This window comes from Atheta coriaria, unplaced genomic scaffold (assembly GCF_025399875.1).
Source record: "Atheta coriaria isolate IRGN ID8LTWV9N9 unplaced genomic scaffold, Caltech_Dcor_3.1 hic_scaffold_3_pilon, whole genome shotgun sequence".
Classification (NCBI taxonomy): domain Eukaryota; kingdom Metazoa; phylum Arthropoda; class Insecta; order Coleoptera; family Staphylinidae; genus Dalotia; species Dalotia coriaria.
Genome location: NW_027045445.1, coordinates 9,130,004 through 9,147,559, shown reverse-complemented (window position 1 = coordinate 9,147,559; position 17,556 = coordinate 9,130,004). Strand labels below are relative to the sequence as shown.

Sequence of the window (17,556 nt, the reverse complement as noted above, 5' to 3'; positions counted from 1 at the left end):
AAACAATAAACATCCTAAACATATGAAAGTGAAAATATGATTAAAGCCTAAATGCTTAATATATTTTTACAAATCACTTATATTTAAACATAAACAAATATTTGAATAATTATTTAATCATTATTTGAGCTTCTGCAGTTTTTAAACGATTAATAGTTTAGATTTTTCAGCAATTTTACTCGATCAGCTGTCAGCTGTCAAAATTGTCAAAATAAAGTCTTCATATGTTGTCGCAGCTCTTTGTTATGAATAATCCAGCGCAACAAAAATAACACAAATAATGATCACGAAATAACAATTAACAATGTCGGTGCAAATCAAACAAATTGCCGAAATCGTCGACGTCGCGACGGTTCGCAGACATTTATTCCCCACAGATGATAACAGAGGTGACTGATTTGACCCATAAAACATTTTTTGCAAATTTTAACCGTTTTAATAATATTACAGGGGTGATGGATGGTTGCAAAACAGTTTGGTATCAGCATCCCCAACAGGGGATTTAATTGTTTTGCAAGAGAGAAAAGATTGGTGGTGAGCAGTGGAAGATGGGATAATCATTCAACACTTTCACAGTTTGGCATAAATGATGCAAGTTTACATGATTTCAAAGATAACATCAAGGCAGTGTTATGTTTGCCAATTGTGATTCAAAGTCAAAGCTCTCAAGTATGTAATTTAATCATAAAAACACATAAATTTATAATATTTTAACTTTTAATATTTTATTTTTAATTTAAAGGTGGGACCAGATTGGACTTGCATAGCAATTGCATTTGAAACAGGGTATGTTTCCTTCTACACAGAAAACTGCACTCTATTATTTGAGGAAAAACTGCACAATGAACCAGTTTGTGCATTGAAATGTCAATCACAGCACAGTCCTCAACCAGACATCAGCTCTGAGCTGAAACCTGAGGAAGTTTATGTGGTTTATGAAAGCAATATTTGTGTGATCAATGGCAGCCATTTGTTTTCTATGCTACGGACGTGCCGCAGTAATTTAGCCAAAGGTAAAAACTATTTTTAACAACTTCTAATCAAAATAATTAATTTTTATTGCTTTAATTGCAGGAATAGTGAATGACCCCAATCAATTATCAATTAGTTCAAAGAAATGGGGCTTTGTAGACCAGGGACAAGTATCAGATGTAGCAGTAGTAGGCCTAGATCTGCAAAATACCTTTGATCATCTGTTAACCGCATCGCTCTGCGGTGGATTCGCATCTAAATATCGCGCGATGCCTCCGTACAATTCCTTAGTCCTCGCTGCCGGTTCTAAACCATTCCTAGGGTTTCATTACGCACTGGAAGGCGGATCACAGCCAGTGTTGAGTGATGTGGCTAAAGCTGTAGCGTCTAAATTAAAATCAGCATTACCGTAAGTAAAATTATCAATGAATATTAAAATATATATTAATTCTTATTTATTTGTATAGTGGTTGGTTGACTGGTACCAAAGCCACACCTGATAAATCCGAAAGTGCTGCTTTAGTCCCCGCTGAAGCCATGGCTTGCCGTTTTGGTTTATGTGATCTCCGACGTTCCTCGTCCCGCGTTGTTCTTTCACCAGATCGTCGCCTAGCTGCACTCTCCGATGGACTAGGAAGAGTTTTACTTATTGACACTCATCGTGGTGTTGCTCTGCGCATATTCAAAGGTTATCGCGAAGCGCAGTGTGCTTTTATTCAAGTCCCAGACGAGCGTAAAAATCGCAAATCGTCTAAGAAAGCAATCGCGTTGTTTTTGGTCATCTATTCCGCGAAAAAGGGCTCTGTTGAGATTTTCTGCGCGCAGCAGGGGACAAAAATCACTACATTTACTGCCGCCAAGTCGAGTGTATTGATGAACATCAACTACGGCCTCATGGGTTTCCAAAACACGTCAAAATCACGTTTTATTTGTCAATTTACGTGTCTGCTTGTTGATTCCGATGGGAAAATGAAGGAAATCGTGATACCTTTCCATTTTTCGCTTGCGGAGAAGAATAGCAAGCGTGCAAGAGATGTGCATTTGTATAAACGGCTCAAACAGATGGTGAAAAGCGTGGATGACAGTGATAAGTTGTTGAATGAAGCGTTAAATACATTCAAAGAGTTTAAAACTGTTGAAGTCACACTGCAATGTCTCGAAATGCTTATTGGGACACGAGATATCACAGCGGATATTATTATTGCATGCTGCGCGGCCATTTCTGATAAATATTACCAGAAATGCGAGAAAGATGAACGCGACGATAAAGATAGCGAAGATTTGAAGATGCTGTTGCGAATCGTCGAAAATTTAAGTTTATTGAGCCATTTCTTCAACTTTTTGACACTTGACAGCGCAAGTGAAGATTTGGATGTCAAAAATGGTAACTGCAAACCGAAAAATCAGAAAAACAAGCAAAACATTACTTGGAACCAAAGAAATGAACAATTTACAACGTCTTTTGGATTTGAGCACTCTAAACGACTATAAAATGCAGCCAAGAGTCACGTTCGAAAACAACAAAGAAGTTTACCTAAGTCAATTCGTTAAAATATTCGACTACACTGCAGCGCCCCCTTTGAAAATCAAAAACCCCGAAGATTCAATGCTATATAACGTTGCAGAAAAGATATTTGCTAAGTATATAAACGAGTGCCCGGATCCGGAGTTGGAACTCCACGCGCGTAACTCTTCTATACAACCGGAGCATTTGTTTTCGTTGTTGTTACTCCACTGGGTGAACCGTCCATTGGATAGTTTCCAAAACCTCGAATCGGAAATGCAGAATTTTAGCGAAACTGTTCACACGTTGACGAAGATATTCGATGCCAATACTGTTTCGGTGCCATACAACTGCGTGTCGGCGTTCTGGACGCGCGTGCGCGATGATTTAGAGAACTCACACAAGCCTTTCCCTGCATTAATGGCGGCTGTGCTTTGTAAAGGCGTCGCGCAGCGAATTGAAGCTGAGAAGGATCTACAACAGTCCGGAAATAGTGTTGAAGAGGATAATGTTGACATGTGGGAGAAATTATCACAAGAGAATTGTCAATGGACACTGTTGATTGGTAAACTTGAAGATGTGTCACTGCTGAATATCATTCTAAGCAATAAACCGATTTGTGAGGCGGTTTTGCCCAAGTTGCATTTGGACCGCCATGATGTAAGTTTAAAGTATATTCTTGAAAGGGGAAAAGGTTCTGTGAGTGAAACAGTCTCACAATGGTTATGTCAAGGTGGTGTGAACCCTGAAGACATTCTATTGGATGATTTACAATCTAGTAGCAACGATGCGCAAAACAGTCAACAGTTAACCTCACTTGAAGAATCCAAAAAAATACAGGAACCTGTATTTTATCATTTGGGCATTATAAAGAAACAATTCCCACATAGTCTGGAACCAAGCGTGTTGTTAGCCAACATGTGCTGGGAATACGCACTTGCATGGCAGAAGGACGTTTCTAACTTAAATCTCCTCGAAGCATCTTTAAAATGCTTGGTACAGATTCCCAACCTACATATCAAAACAGGAATTTATAACCTAGTGTGGAACACTCATCTGAAGATTATTTTCGAAGCTTCTTCAAAACTGATCAACAAAGTTGGTAAACTACCAAAGGAGCGTCTCTGTCGTCAAGATACAGATTTATCCGACTATCAAATCACGTTGTTTTACGAGTTTTGCGTGGGGTTCTTTGATATTTTTATGGAAACCCTGCTAGAGTCGTACAATTACCAAAAACCGACATTAACTTATGAAGCAATTTGGGAAAATGGCAGCGCTGCGCCCCTATCAGAACTGGCACTAAATCAAAACGCGATTAATTATGATTTAGTGCATTTACACTATCAACTAGCGATGATTATGCATATGATGACCGTGTTTGCGGTGAAACACACCAAGGTATTGACGAATCTATTCGACACGCCGATTAATAACCTATTCTTTTGTGATTTTCAACACAAAAACGAGATTAATACACATAATCGCGCTGATTCCAAGACAACCGCGTCACGTTTGCAATTTTTGTTGAAAGTAATCAGCGCTAGCATGGATACTGTCACAATGAACGAAGGGAAGATCTATTCCGCTGATCACGTGTCATGGATGTCCAAGTGTATAACCCTAGCGCGTTTATGGGACTTAGACGTGGATTTGTTGAAACGTTACCAGATTGCACAGATCCTATCAGCTGGTTTTGATAGTTTCGCCATTGATTTACTGCCCACTGTGACTGAGAAGGAGAAAATGGGTCCGGATCTAGTCAAGATCGCCGGTAAACGACTAGCGCAGTTATTGGCATCGTCTAGGGACCTCGGCGAGAAAATGGCCGCGTGTAGCACGCAACTTACAAAGTATTTAGACGCGCTCGATGGCGATTGGTGCACGCCCAGCGACTTGGAGAGCAACATGGTGTTGATTACGCACGCGCTGCGTTGTTTGGAGGAGAAGCAGCCCGAGCACAAGATGGCCTGCTTGATGTTAGAAGCATGTAGCACCCTACAAGACTTGAATTCGTAATTAGGTCGTTATAGGTTGATACTGATACACATTGTTGAGTTTGATTTTCAAAGGTATATATACACTGCGGAACCATATATTAAAGGTAAATGATTATATTTTCAAGTGTATTACCTTTAACCAATGAATATTGTCCTAACCGAGGAAGGAGTCTTTTTCTCCGAGGCCTAATTCGCTGTGCGGGGTTAATTTTGGCAGTTCCACTGGATGAGGTCGGATTAAATGTTGATAAACAGGAATCTGTAATGAAAATTTCATCAAATTAATCTTTAAAATACTTTAGGTAACATATACTCACATATGGAAAGGTTGTATCCAATTGGACCTCGAATTTATGCGTGGTTTTCTCTGCAAGAGTAACAAAGTTGCCCAAAATGGGTGGTACCAATTTATGACCGTATGTATGCACGTTTGCTGTTGTATATGCATTGTCCTTCTCAGCCTGCGCCGCCTCTTGTTTCTTCGTCAATTTCTTCTCCCACTTTTCTCCTAAGAAAACTCTTTGTGAAGTAGAACTCATCACACGTTTAACATCCGGTGGGATCGTAAATTCATGCTTGCTCTCATCTACAGGACTTAATGGATCGATAGGTTTCCATGGTTTGAAGGTACCCAAGGTACCCAAATATTTCCCACTAAGTGTCCATAATCGTACACTGAAGTCGGCGCTTGCTGTGACGAGCACTTTTGGTTTATCAATGAAGGTTAAACCTGAGACGATTTGTCTGTGTGCTTTGTAACTATTGAGTAACATGGGTTTCTCTTGTTCACCAAGTGCTTTCATTGCGCGACCAGGAAAGAAACGGTACCAGAGGAAGGGAAATATGAGACGATAACGCGGGATGCAAACGTGGACGTTTTCTTCTTCATTGTGAAAATTGGTCATTAAAAACGTCTTCACATAACCTTCAGTGGATCCAGTGAAGAGGTATTCGTTGTTTTCATCTGAACACATCGAGACAATATAATCACCTACTCCATGTACAGCTTGGAAGGCACATAGGAAGCCTCCGCTTACATGATGGGACCATACTTGTATATCACCGTTTTCTAATGCCACAAACAAAGTCCCCACATTTACTTTCATGGGGCGTTTATCAAGGAAGATCATACATCGCACTGCTAACCCCCGAATTGGGCATATTGTTGGTGGTAGGACAAGAGGTTTAGCTTTCCGGGTTAATTTCAATGATCCTACAATTGTATCCTTCCCAATGTTTACCAATTCACGACGTTCCTGTTGTTTTAATTTTCGTATAATTACACTAGGTCTCGGGGGTGGTGGAGGCGGCGGTTTACGCAAATCTCTTTTCAAACCATATTTTCTACTCAATGGGGTAACTTTAGGCTTTTCATGACGTGTACGTTTCTCAAAATCGTAGGTAATCTTAACACGCATTGTTGGATTAGCCACTGCGTATTGTTTATAGGGTTGACCAGTCTCCAAACGCCAGAGGACCAACTCCCCATTGTAGGTGCTAGTTGCAAGTGTCTGTGGGATTCTGGCGGCGACTGCTAACACATCATCGGTGTGTTTGATAGACCACATCTTACAAAAGACATTTCCAGGACCTGCAGGACCACCTGTATCTGCAAATTCTGTAACATGGCGATTCCAGCCAATAGCTAGAATTCTTCCTTTAACCCAGCAGACTCCGGTTACTTCACATCCGTGTTCAATGCGCATGTTCCTCAAACAAGTCCCGGAATTGAAGTTCCATGTTTTTAATGTTCCATCATAAGCACCAGTCAACAGGTTTTGATTACCAGGATCAAAACAACCAGCTGTAATATCCACAGGGATAATCTCTCCATGTAATTGTCGAGTGTGGGCATCTTTCACTACGGATATCCGTTTACCATTCCAAGGATCCCAGACGATAATATTCGAATCCAAACCACAGGTTAGGATTATACGAAACAACGTGTTGTATAACAATACCGACACCGCTGCCGAATGAGAAAACCCATCTGTATGTTCGCCATTTTGTAGTGGACGCAGAAATAGCGCAACTATTGCAATACCTCCAATGATCAACTGTCGTGAATCCGGATTGTAAAACATGCTGAGTTTCGCATATTCACCAAGTTCACTTCCAAGACCCAGATAGTTTTGTATACACACTTCATTGGAGACATCCCATATCTTAATACATTTATCCTCCGACAACGAACACAAAATAGCACCACGATCTTGTAACACCAAGGCAATAATACCAGTATGATGACCATGAAATACAACAAGTGGTCGTTTGGTAACGTATGGATTCCACACTCGTATGAGACAATCAGATCCCCCGGTGGCAAGTTGAGGAAAACCATCGGCGCATGCAAAGCACCAAATGCCTTTGGGGACGTTATAAGAGTAGAAACCACGAGTTTCGGTTATATCACGCATGACCAATGCACGTTGGGATGTGCTACAGGATACGATCATATTCATCAAGGAGTAGTACTCCACCTGACGCACCCATTCTTTGTGTAAGTTTATAAACATCACTACAGTGAAACCAGGGACTAAACCTTTTTCAACCATATCAAATGGGACAGTTAATAAAGGTTCACCCATTTTACTCCGGAATGGTCCTCGATTTATAGGGAGAAGAGGATTACTCCTACGTTACCTCCCATATCACCAAAAATCAACCGACAGTCTTCGTTTATATCTTTTGGGAATGTATAATATAAGCAACATGCTGCGAATTCCAAGGAGTAAAACTGTACTCTAAGTTCAAATTGTCTTGCAGAAGTGTCGTAGAATCGTAAATCTCTTTCAGAGGATGAAGTGCATACGACACTTACATCCGGCATGGCTGCTACACATAAAACCCATGTATCTGAGACGGTTAAATCAGGACTTACGCTGTGGACTGTCCTTTCCAGGTATAAATCCAATGACCAATAGTTTAAATACCCATCATGGCTTAGGGTTATGTAGGAACCATCAGTGTATCCATAGGAACGATCTGGTTTGACTTGGAAGTTGAAGATGATTTTATTAATTGGATGACGATGATTACTCTTAACAACTCGTGGTTTTTTGTTGATAGGTTCTTCTAATGATTTTACTTCAAGTGAGACTTCTTGAATTTTAAACCCTAGTATTAAATGTGATACGAATTCATCCCAAGTTACAAACCCGTTTTGTTGAATATTGATTCTTAAGAATATTAAGTTGTAGTAGTCGTCATCAGGGAAGTAAACTTTTCCGTGATCCAAGAGTGCACGACGAAGTTGATCTGGATTGAGGCGTTTTTCTTCTTGTTTGAAAAAGATGCGTTTTATATTGGTTATTTGTGACTCGCCAAGGACTTGATGTAGACCGGTGTCGTTATCCATGACTTTTAACTGTGCGTTGGATTGGCGGCGTTTGTGGATTTGTCGTAGGGAACTTGCTGAGCGAAGGTATAACTCTGTGGTGAGTCTGTTTCTGAATTGGAGGCTGGAGCCGGATCCAACGACTGCATTTTCATCGCTTTCTTGTTCATTGGACGCGGATGAATCAGAAGAACGGTGGGTACTTTCAAATCCTACAGACATTGTATAAAATTAGTAAAATGAGTAATATGTAGTGATAAAATGACGTAAATTGATTAACAGAACGTTTTGGTGAGTTTTTTAATTTAGGGGTTTATTTATAGAGGCGCGGCATATGCAATTTTTATTTACTGTTGATTAGACGTAAATAAATAAATAAAAACTAATTGGGTCGAAGAGAAGGGGCAGAGAAACATAGAAACCTGCAAACGGTCTACTGAAGCAGCCCTTGTTTTCTCCGCGGTATCCTTTTATATCTAAGTGGAGCCCAATAATGTATTACTACACCAATATATAATGTTAGCATCTTACGCAATGATTAGAAAGTACACCCGGGGACATCTGCTTCCTCTCGGCAAAAAGGAGGAAGGGAGAGGGGAACTGTACTGCTGCGACTGTACTGCTGGAGGTCTCAGGCATGACCGAGCACTGGGGTCACTTTGCGCTGGTTTTTATACCTGCGCCGTCCTGTGTACCCGCAAAAAGGAGACCGGGGGAAGCTGCACGTGGATGCGCGAGCTACACACGGCCAGTGTCTTCCCCCACTCCTTTTTGCGGGTAGACAGGACGCCGCAGGTATAAAAGCCAGCGCAAACTGACCCCAGTCCTCAGTCGTGCCCCCTCTCCTCTCTGCTGGGTGAAAGCAGATGTCCCCGGTTGTCCCTTTTACACATTGAGTAAGATGTCCACATTATAAATATTAGCGTATTGATTCATTTAGACTAAGAGCCCGTGACGGCCAGACTTTCGTCATTTTAGGAAAGGTGAAATTTTGTCTATGTGTGTCTCCAATACGGGTAAGAACAATCCCCAATTATGAAACCTGGATCGTGGTTCCTTTGACAGTTAACAGCCAACAAAGATGTACAAATGATGACCTCAAATTCGTTATTTTAGCAAACTCAATTATTACATATATTGTTCGTAATATTATTACAACATGCGCTGCAAATTGCCAGACACCTGGTATGGTTCCAACCCTAGCCAGACACCCCTAAACTATAATATTTTTTAACTTTTCTACTTTCGTTATATTAGGAAAGCTGAATTTGATACACATTATGCAGAGAGCTATGAAACTGTGTTTTCTTTCACGCCAGACAGTTTGGTCGATTCTAACATCCTGCCAGACGCATTGAAAGTGTATAAGAGTTGCACTGAGTTGCATTGAGAGTTGCACTTTCAATGGAGTTTGCTAAAATAACGAATTTGAAGTCATCATTTGTACATCTTTGTTGGCTGTTAACTGCCAAAGGAACCACGATCCAGGTCTCATAATTGGGGATCGTTCTTACCTGTGTTGGAGACACACATAGACAAAATTTCATCTTTCCTAAAATGACGAAAGTCTGGTCGTCACGGGCTCTTGCTCTAATTATTAAAATAACCCATTAACATAACATAACCTTGAAATAATATATTGAACCTTAGCTAATTTATTTACTTCATTATCGCGCATCATCCCCGTACATTTTGTGTCCAGTTTAGTTAAACACGTTTAGTTGCTTACATCTAGTTGATATTAACATTATATTGGCGCTACAATTATAGTCATTTAATATATTTTCCATGTCTTCAAATCCCCGTCTTCAATAAGTCATACACAATTAATTTTTTCACATAATGTCCGTAATTATCTGTCTCTTTTTTAAAACGATTAAAATTTAATGATTTAACTTTTCACGAAATGTTTACACCAAAAGGTCCGCTTTTCCAACTTCCAACGCCACTTTATTACTTAACCCACGCTCCCACATGCCCGTATATCAAATATAACACTTTCCTTCGATTTTCCTCCGTACGTGTAAATCTAGTATAAACGTTAATCAATTAATGGCTATTATACGCGTATATATGTAACCTTTTTCGATGAAACATCATGTTCAGAAAACTTGCAACGCAACTTCAAAGTCATTTGTGTGTGTAAAGAGGGTAAAGGGTGGTGAGAGTGTAAGATATTTCGAATGTTCACCGCGATCGAGCCCAGTATTTTTTTTCACTATGTTTACGATTCGTCGTTTATTTATCTAGCTCCAAGGCGGCGTACTGCTCGGCTGTCACCTCAGTCATCATAAAGTTGCCGTCGGGCAACATTAGTACTACTTTTCTCGTTCCACCTGTGAAAATAAGATAAAAAATAGAATAAAGGATTTTAAATAAATGTTGAATATGTTGATATGTTGGTTGCCTACCTGGACTTGGAGGGTTCGCACTGACGATCTGTGCAACAACCTGCGAATCGTCCGCAGGTTCCTCCGTCGCCTCTACCTCTGTGTTAATCGACAGCTGCTGCTCAACAGACACCTGTGGCTGCTCCTCTTGTACGATAGTAGGCTGCTCTTGTTGAACAATAGTTTCCTGCGTCTGCTGTGGTTTCACAAGCGCTTGCGTGATAAGATTCGCGTTTTCCGGCGCTACTAGAAGACATTGTTGTTCGCCATCTTCACCCTATCACACAAAACATCATAAAATTATGTTTTAATTTAAAGTTAAGATGGCTGCATACCTGCGTAATCAAAATCGTCTGCCCATCTTCATTCTGACCTGCAACCTGATAAATCGTCCCGTCCTCCCCTGTAATCAACAGCGGAGCATCATCCCCAAGATTTAACGTCGTTGTTTCTTGTACAGGACTCGTAGCGGGTTCCTCCTGCGGCTGCTCTTGTACAACTTGTTGAACAACCGGCTGCACAACTTGTTGTATTTGCTGAATCTGCTGCTGTTGTTGCACCTTGGGCGCTATAGGTTTCTCTTTTTGTAAAACAGGTGTCGCCACGGATGTCTCCAACAATGGCGGCATCGTAATAACTTTATTACTATTCGTCGGTGTTGCAACGTATGTAACCTGCGTAACTTGAGGAGTGCTCGTTCTCACCACCTGTTGATACACGCGCGTTGGTTGCCTAACAACACTCCTCTGCCCGGGTTGAAGTTGCGCCTGGCCATGTCCGGCAGGTACCTGAACAATCCGCTTGCGGATTATTTGCGTGCCAGGCCGAATCTGGCGGACTTGTTGCGTGACACCAGAGGGCGTCACTCTCGTCACAACCGTAGAATGCTGCGCAGCGCCAACTTGTCGCACGATTTGATGTGGTGGCATTCGGGTCTGAACAATACCACCACGCGCATCAGTTCTTCTCACCAACTTGGGTGGACCTCTACGTACAATATTCGCATTTGTTAACGCCGTGCTGAGAATCGAAGGCTTTGACGCAGGCGAGTGAATAATCCGCGTTTGTTTCACTTGTGTGCGCCCACTCGTCGGCGTTGTTCTTACTAAAGGCGGTGGTGATGAAACACTTTGGGGTATCGTCACCGTCGCGACAGCGGTACCAGTTTCCGTCTTAACATTAACCTGCATATTTAAGTCTTCCGCAGCCATTTCCATCGCTTCGGGTTTAATATCGTTGTTGGCGAGATCGTCCAAAATGTCCGCCGCGGCAATATTAACCAAATTACCCAATGAACTCGACGCGGTCGTCACTGCAGTTGTTTCATTTGATTCTTCTTTAACCGTCACGTTATCTGCATCGGCTTCCGGCGGTTCTTCCGTTTCAATGACGCTGCCGTTCTTATCGACGACTTTACCCGTAAGCGGACATAGAGAAAACTCGGGCGGTGGACTTTCCGCGACAGGTACTTGAATTTCTTCAGGGAATTCCATCTCTTCGATACCGTCAGATTCGTCGTCGTATTTACTCATTTCATGCTCGAATTCCACTTCGTTTTTCTTCTGCGCGGCCACTGCGGCTGCTTGTGCATTGGTCCGTCGTTGCATGTAAACCTTCCCGCTGTAGTTCTTCATCAATGGTCTTGCGGAAACTCCACCGGAGCTTAAAGCCTTGAATGCAATCTTCTGCCCGCCGTTGCTCAGATCATTACCAAGACTACTCTTTTTGATTACTTTGATACTAGCCTGACCAACTTTGGGTGCTACTTTCAGAACAGTCTGACCACCGCCTTGTGTTAACTTCGTCGCTGCAGCTGTGTCCAATTTGATAATCCCAGCGGTTTTTGACATGACGTACACGCCTGAACTTAACGATGGAATTTGTTTCTGGCTGATACGTACAATACCTTTAGCGTCTGGGATAAGGATGTTTTCTGGAAGGGTAATGGTGTCCACCTTTTGCGCGGTGCCTACTCGACGTTCGACGCCGTTTTTGTTGATGCGTTTAATGGTGACAATCGGTTGGCCGTCGTCGGAGTCGCTGTCGGCTTCCATCTTGATGCGTTTTTCGTAGAAGTCGTCGTCTTCTGAATCATCAGAGAAGACGCGTTTATCGCCATGGTCTTGTGATTCGGCACCGCACCAAGCTTTTACTTGGTTGAGCGCTTTTTGTTTGCTGGTGCGCTGTGGGCGTCCTTCGTAAACTGGTTGCTCGGCGGCTTTCTTTGCTTTATCGAGTGATTTCTGAACGCGGTTCTGTTCTCGTTGAGCTTGGAGGTTTTTCTCGAATTCTTCCATCATTGATTTGCAGTTGTAGAGGGCTACAGTTGGTTCCCAGGTGTTCTGGTCACTGTTAGAAGAATCAAAACATATAAATTTAATCTAAAAAGGTATTAAATTGAGTAATTGGCGCAAATTACAAGAAAATGTATTGAACTTTTGGTATTTTAAGAAAAACTTTACTTACGCATCCAAATTTTCCCATTTAACAAGATATTCAAACGTTTTCTTGCGTGGATTGTACCGTTTTGACGTAAACTTCTCAACAAGAAGCTCCACTTTACTGTCTCCGCCCGTCCTAAATGCTTTTCGCGTATTTGAAGCTTTAATCACCTATAAACCAATACATTTTTTTTATAATTATTTTTAATAACTTAATAATTTAGTGATTTTCACCTTATTCAAAATAACTGGAGCTTTTGAGTCTTTAGCATCCTCTCCTTCCTTCTTGGGTAAAATTTTCAACTTGCTCCTCTCAAAATTCACAACAATATCATACAACCCCTGCATATTTGCTGCAACAGTCAACCATGTCTCCTTTTCAGGCTCCTTCATTGCCCTCCATGTCTGATACATGTTCCATGATGTGAGTGCCTTCTCCTCTGATGCCATCTTCTTGAACTTGGTGTTTTTCCAGAGTGTAAATGCCCATATCTGTGGCTTCTTATCATCTTTCAGTGTCTCCTTGATTTCTCCATTTTCCTTGCAGCTTTCACTTGCTTTGTGTTCCTGGAATTCCTCCAGCATGTGATACACCTCATTGCATTTGCCACACAGGAGAATATCAGCTAAGTGCACCTCTTTTACAGCATCTATTAAAATAGAAAATATTAGAAAGTTCACAAGAGAAAAAATGATGCTACTTACTTGTAATAATTGTGGTCTTCTCCTCTTCAGAGAGCCCATCCAGAGGCTTCTCCACCTCTTCCGTCATGTTTCCACGTGGCGCTCAGCCAGCTAATAAAAATTCACATATTATTTAAATAATTAATTTAAAACACAACTAATTCGCGCCATTGTAGATGTTTGCGCTTCGAGGATTGAGGTTATGACGCTAATTTTGGCTTGTCAAACAAAAGCGGGGCATACCGAGGCCTCGCGAAGGGGGCACAACGCGTGCCACCCGCGTCACCACTAACATAATTTAATTTCCACTTGGTAAACACAAATTCGACCGGAATTTAATTACGTTTTTAACAATTTCGTTCCCGTCGTGACGCAAAGTGAAAGACAACGCTGCACGCCAAAATGGCGGGCTTGCAACTATAAATAACAACAAGCGCTCGAAACGCAAATTCGAAGTGGTCGCGATGCCGAATCGCAATTTGGGACTTGCGGCTATTTTACGAACAATACGTACAATCGGTCGGGGTTAGCGGACGCCGAATAACTCGGTTTTATTTTGATTTTGTGTCAAAATCAAAACGAATGTGAAAGTAGCACCACGGCATCGGCCGATGCAGCGACATCACTGCGGCTTGATTACAGCGTCCGCCGCAACGCCAGCGACGCTCGCCGCTACGACACCGAGTAAAAATCCCTAGAATGTTACCAAATTCAAAATGTGTCAGAGCATAAAATTACTAAATTATACAACTTTTCAATATAATATTTTAAATATTTGGAGTAATTTGATGTTTTTAACACTGTTTTATTATTTATGTATAGTTTCTGGTCAGATAATGCTTGTACTAAATTTACTTTAATTAGATGAATACCGCGCTGTCAGGACGCGTCTTTTTCTTTTACCCTTGAATTGACACAGAAAGTCCCCAGATTACCGTGCATAAAAACAAGTTTAAATTATAATCACCTATCAACAAATTTACTTCATTTTACAGTAGATAAAACGCAAATAAAATTAATAGACGTTATCTTCATGTTGTAGCAAATAATCATTGCATGTTATTTGGTGAGTTTAATTTAAATCATTTGAAAATACCTAGATTGAATTTTTGTCCAATTGGCGGGGTTAGAAACCAAAGCTTGATAAACAGATGTCATTTGTTTTTGCAATTTACGAACCTCAACAATCACTTCTCAACAATCGCAGCGTGACAGTGAGTACGCGATAATAATTCGCGCGATTTGCAGGACTGAAAATTTCATCTCAGCAACCGCATGCCAGCTGCCATATTCGAATAACGTGCAGTCACATCGAGAGAATTGCTCAAAATTTTCGTCAAAAATCGCGACACAATGGCTGAAGAGGTGAGTTTAATTCTATACGCACACATTTTTATCCTATCACATCCAATCCTTTGTCAATCTTTATCCTTTATCCTAGCATTTAATTCCCAATGACGCGTGTTATCACACCGAAAAAAGTCGCCACAACATCGCCGGAGACGTCAAAGATGTGCGCTCAAAATATTTAAGTTTCGCCACTGAAACGGTAAAATTATCCTATTTTCTATATTTATCCTTAATTTTATAGAAAAAGTTTGAAGTAAATATTAATATTATCATAAATTGTTTATGCAGGAAGTTAAAATCGCAGACTTGAAAAATGCGCTTCAAAGCTGGCGTGATGTGCTGCTTCCATTGCACTCCATCCTGCAATGGGAGAAACAATGGCATCCCTTCAGCATCGTCGGCTGCACCACAACCTTCTTCATGATGCTCTGGTTATTGGAGCCCAGCCTTCTCACCACCATAGCGCTCATTTGCCTCACAATCACCGTGAGCGAATTCTGTGTTCCCCATTTATATTCCGGTTTTCTTATTAGACCAGAGCCATGGACAGAGAAACACGAACAGCGCTACGATATGATTTGCCGGAGTATCGTCCTCAACAAAGAGAAGTTATGCATCACCTATCGGTCCTTTTGTCTGTTGAAATCAACAAGACAAAGATTGGTAAGAAATTTTCGTGTTTTGTGTTGAAATATTGTTAAATATGTTAAAATATGTCTAGTAATCAATGACTCATCATAATCATTAATATTGTGCTTTTACAGTACTATACAATTCTAATCAGCGCGCTGGTATTCATGGCGTGGCTCGGCAACAACGTGGATAACATGCTGCTGACCTACGCGTTGGTGACGTTCGTCTGCCTCGTGCCCGGCATGGAAAACAAAGGTATTCTGCGCAGATACGGCGGGTTATTGACGGATAAAATCGCCGACATGGCCATGACCAGTATCAAAACCGACGCGAAGAACAAATCCGAATGAATAAAATTTAGGCGCGGGCGCAACTACAAACCAAGACCTTAAACCTTAAAGGAAGACATTTTATATGAATAAGTTAAAGATTTAAGCGAGTTTTGAACACATGGCGCGCAAATGTTTTCGTATGAATCGTGTGACGTTCTCTTCGTTGTTATTTTCCAAATTAATCTGTGTGTGTCCGGTGAATTTCTTACATTTTGAATGAAACTGTGTTAAAAGAGACTGATTGCCTACTCAAAATATAAAATGTATAAATATAAAGTACTATCAAGTTGTATAATGAGAAACGTGTACGTATTTTTTGAATAATAAGAAAAGTTGTGATTTGATTCGAGTCTTTTCGAGTTTATTGGATGGAACATAGTAAACAAGTTATTTCTGGCGATTCATTTCGGTTAAAACTTCGTCGATGTACAGACGCATATCGGTTTCGTCGTGGAGTACATTTTTCGACGCCGTGCGGATTGCTAGCCCGTTGCGATTCTTACCTTTTTGTTGTTTTGAAGGTGATTTTGTGTGATGCGCAGGGAGAATTCTTGCAAATACACTGGTTGCCTATATAGACAACAATATTAGGTTATATTTTAACATAAAATCAATTGTTTTGTGGTTAATTACCTTCCTAGAAGCTGTTTTACTTAATCTAGGCCGATCTGTATCAACTGTAACACCTCCAGACGCTTGTTTTCGTATATTTCGATATGCAAATTCTTCTTCTTTGTCCTGAATCCTCGCCATTAACTCTTTCTCGCGCATGCGCATCTCACAAACTGCTCGTGCATGTTGATCATGCATTTCACCAACTGAATCTTTCAACTTGCCAACTTCTGATAAAATATCTTTAAACCCCGAATGTAATTTTTCGATTTCTTCATGTGGTGTGTCTAATAATAATGAACAAGACACCGCTCGGTCTGTATCATGTTCGCCTTCGGTGTTTGTATCGCTGATATCTTTAAGTTTAATTTTTAGTAATTCCTCGGTGATTTCTTCGGTTCCTGTAGATTCTTGATCTTGAGAGCGTACTGTAGCTCGACTGGTGCGTGAACCCATTGATCCGGAAGTAGAAGCTGATGTAATTTTCTTTTTCGAGGTTACACGACGTGGTGCGGGTTTGTAGGCGGAGCAAGTACTCAATGTTTTGCGCAGTTTTCGAATCATAGACTCTTTGTCATTCAATTCTTGCTTGAGTTCTTCGTTTTCACTCTGAAGAGCTTCAATTCGATGCGTGAATTGGTGCACTGTCTCTTTAAATAGTATTTTATTCTGTAAAATATAAAATTAACCTCAAAACATAACATAACCACTTTTGATAAGTATTACATGAGTTCCAAGATAATGACTGTCAACAATCTTGTTTTTCTTCTTTAGTATATCCTCTAATCTTCGATTTTTAACCTTCAACAAAGTATTTTCATCCTTAATGGCCCACAGGAGTTCTTTGTATTCTTTTATATCTCGACGAAGTGCCTCCTCCTGTATAATCAAATATACCATGTGTTTTTATTGAATATTTATGAATTATTATTAATTATTTACTTACATCACACTCATAGTTCTTTGGATATGTGTGCATGATGGCAGATTCGACGACGTTGTCAACCAGGCACTGTCAACAGTCAACAAAGGTGAGAAATAAACAGAAGCGCATAATTGTTAGCTTGTTTGATCAATAATTACGCTTCTCACCTCGCACTCCACAATCGTTTCACAATCCTGGTATAAAGTGCACAACTCACAGCTTGTTAAACTCATCCTGACAAGTTAATATAAACAACAAAGAAGAAAAAATACACTTAAATTTGGAATTTTTGAGGATTTTTTACAGAGAAATTTTGATTTTGTCAGGGGACTTCGCCGAGATTCTGTCAAATGACAAATATTTGATTCATTTTGTT

The 17,556-nt window shown here is 40.6% G+C and overlaps 5 protein-coding genes across 9 annotated transcripts; 2 read left to right on the top strand and 3 right to left on the bottom strand.

The window, feature by feature from the left end:
- The first annotated feature begins 198 nt into the window (after nucleotides 1-198).
- Rab3-GAP (Rab3 GTPase activating protein) lies at nucleotides 199-4,593 on the top strand. The gene is given in 6 exon segments (XM_065299934.1): nucleotides 199-506; nucleotides 509-669; nucleotides 743-1,013; nucleotides 1,075-1,381; nucleotides 1,440-2,356; nucleotides 2,412-4,593. Coding segments are annotated over 6 exon segments (3,942 nt in total). The 5' UTR covers nucleotides 199-304; the 3' UTR covers nucleotides 4,496-4,593.
- WDY (WD repeat-containing protein WDY) lies at nucleotides 4,535-8,087 on the bottom strand. Its single transcript, XM_065299929.1, is given in 3 exon segments — nucleotides 4,535-4,735; nucleotides 4,794-7,096; nucleotides 7,099-8,087. Coding segments are annotated over 3 exon segments (3,345 nt in total). The 5' UTR covers nucleotides 8,036-8,087; the 3' UTR covers nucleotides 4,535-4,630.
- A 1,358-nt stretch (nucleotides 8,088-9,445) lies between these two features.
- Nucleotides 9,446-13,993, bottom strand: Chro (chromodomain-containing protein chromator). Of its 2 annotated transcripts, none has more exons than XM_065299930.1 (7): nucleotides 13,843-13,993; nucleotides 13,350-13,439; nucleotides 12,879-13,294; nucleotides 12,670-12,815; nucleotides 10,539-12,552; nucleotides 10,225-10,480; nucleotides 9,446-10,149 (listed from the first exon to the last, which is right to left on the bottom strand). In XM_065299930.1, the coding sequence occupies exons 2-7, from the start codon at nucleotides 13,414-13,416 to the stop codon at nucleotides 10,052-10,054; spliced, it is 2,997 nt and encodes a 998-aa protein (XP_065156002.1). In that variant the 5' UTR covers nucleotides 13,417-13,439; nucleotides 13,843-13,993; the 3' UTR covers nucleotides 9,446-10,051. The 2 variants fall into 2 exon arrangements, with proteins under 2 accessions (XP_065156002.1, XP_065156003.1); XM_065299931.1 differs by having other exon boundaries at nucleotides 13,839-13,957.
- Nucleotides 13,994-14,263: 270 nt separating this feature from the next.
- Arl6IP1 (ADP-ribosylation factor-like 6 interacting protein 1) lies at nucleotides 14,264-15,987 on the top strand. Of its 4 annotated transcripts, none has more exons than XM_065317509.1 (5): nucleotides 14,264-14,394; nucleotides 14,577-14,693; nucleotides 14,770-14,877; nucleotides 14,967-15,341; nucleotides 15,443-15,987. In XM_065317509.1, the coding sequence occupies exons 2-5, from the start codon at nucleotides 14,682-14,684 to the stop codon at nucleotides 15,659-15,661; spliced, it is 714 nt and encodes a 237-aa protein (XP_065173581.1). In that variant the 5' UTR covers nucleotides 14,264-14,394; nucleotides 14,577-14,681; the 3' UTR covers nucleotides 15,662-15,987. The 4 variants fall into 4 exon arrangements, with proteins under 4 accessions (XP_065173581.1, XP_065173583.1, XP_065173582.1 ...); XM_065317510.1 differs by having other exon boundaries at nucleotides 14,307-14,322; XM_065317511.1 differs by lacking the exon at nucleotides 14,770-14,877.
- On the bottom strand, nucleotides 15,983-17,549 carry LOC135803805 (uncharacterized). The gene is made up of 5 exons (XM_065317507.1): nucleotides 17,348-17,549; nucleotides 17,202-17,267; nucleotides 16,982-17,134; nucleotides 16,277-16,924; nucleotides 15,983-16,213 (listed from the first exon to the last, which is right to left on the bottom strand). The coding sequence occupies exons 1-5, from the start codon at nucleotides 17,411-17,413 to the stop codon at nucleotides 16,031-16,033; spliced, it is 1,116 nt and encodes a 371-aa protein (XP_065173579.1). The 5' UTR covers nucleotides 17,414-17,549; the 3' UTR covers nucleotides 15,983-16,030.
- Between the last annotated feature and the right edge of the window lie 7 nt (nucleotides 17,550-17,556).

Coding starts and splice junctions, on each gene's coding strand:
- Chro (XM_065299930.1), bottom strand. CDS start 13,416: ATGACGGAAGAGGTGGAGAAGCCTCTGGATGGGCTCTCTGAAGAGGAG. Junction 12,816..12,878: donor CTCCAGTTATTTTGAATAAG/GTGAAAATCACT, acceptor ATTGGTTTATAG/GTGATTAAAGCTTCAAATAC. Junction 10,481..10,538: donor AGACGATTTTGATTACGCAG/GTATGCAGCCAT, acceptor TTTGTGTGATAG/GGTGAAGATGGCGAACAACA.
- Arl6IP1 (XM_065317509.1), top strand. Junction 14,878..14,966: donor TAAGTTTCGCCACTGAAACG/GTAAAATTATCC, acceptor TTGTTTATGCAG/GAAGTTAAAATCGCAGACTT. Junction 15,342..15,442: donor AATCAACAAGACAAAGATTG/GTAAGAAATTTT, acceptor GTGCTTTTACAG/TACTATACAATTCTAATCAG.
- LOC135803805 (XM_065317507.1), bottom strand. CDS start 17,413: ATGAGTTTAACAAGCTGTGAGTTGTGCACTTTATACCAGGATTGTGAA. Junction 17,268..17,347: donor AAACGATTGTGGAGTGCGAG/GTGAGAAGCGTA, acceptor GACTGTTGACAG/TGCCTGGTTGACAACGTCGT. Junction 16,214..16,276: donor GTAAAACAGCTTCTAGGAAG/GTAATTAACCAC, acceptor TTGTCTATATAG/GCAACCAGTGTATTTGCAAG.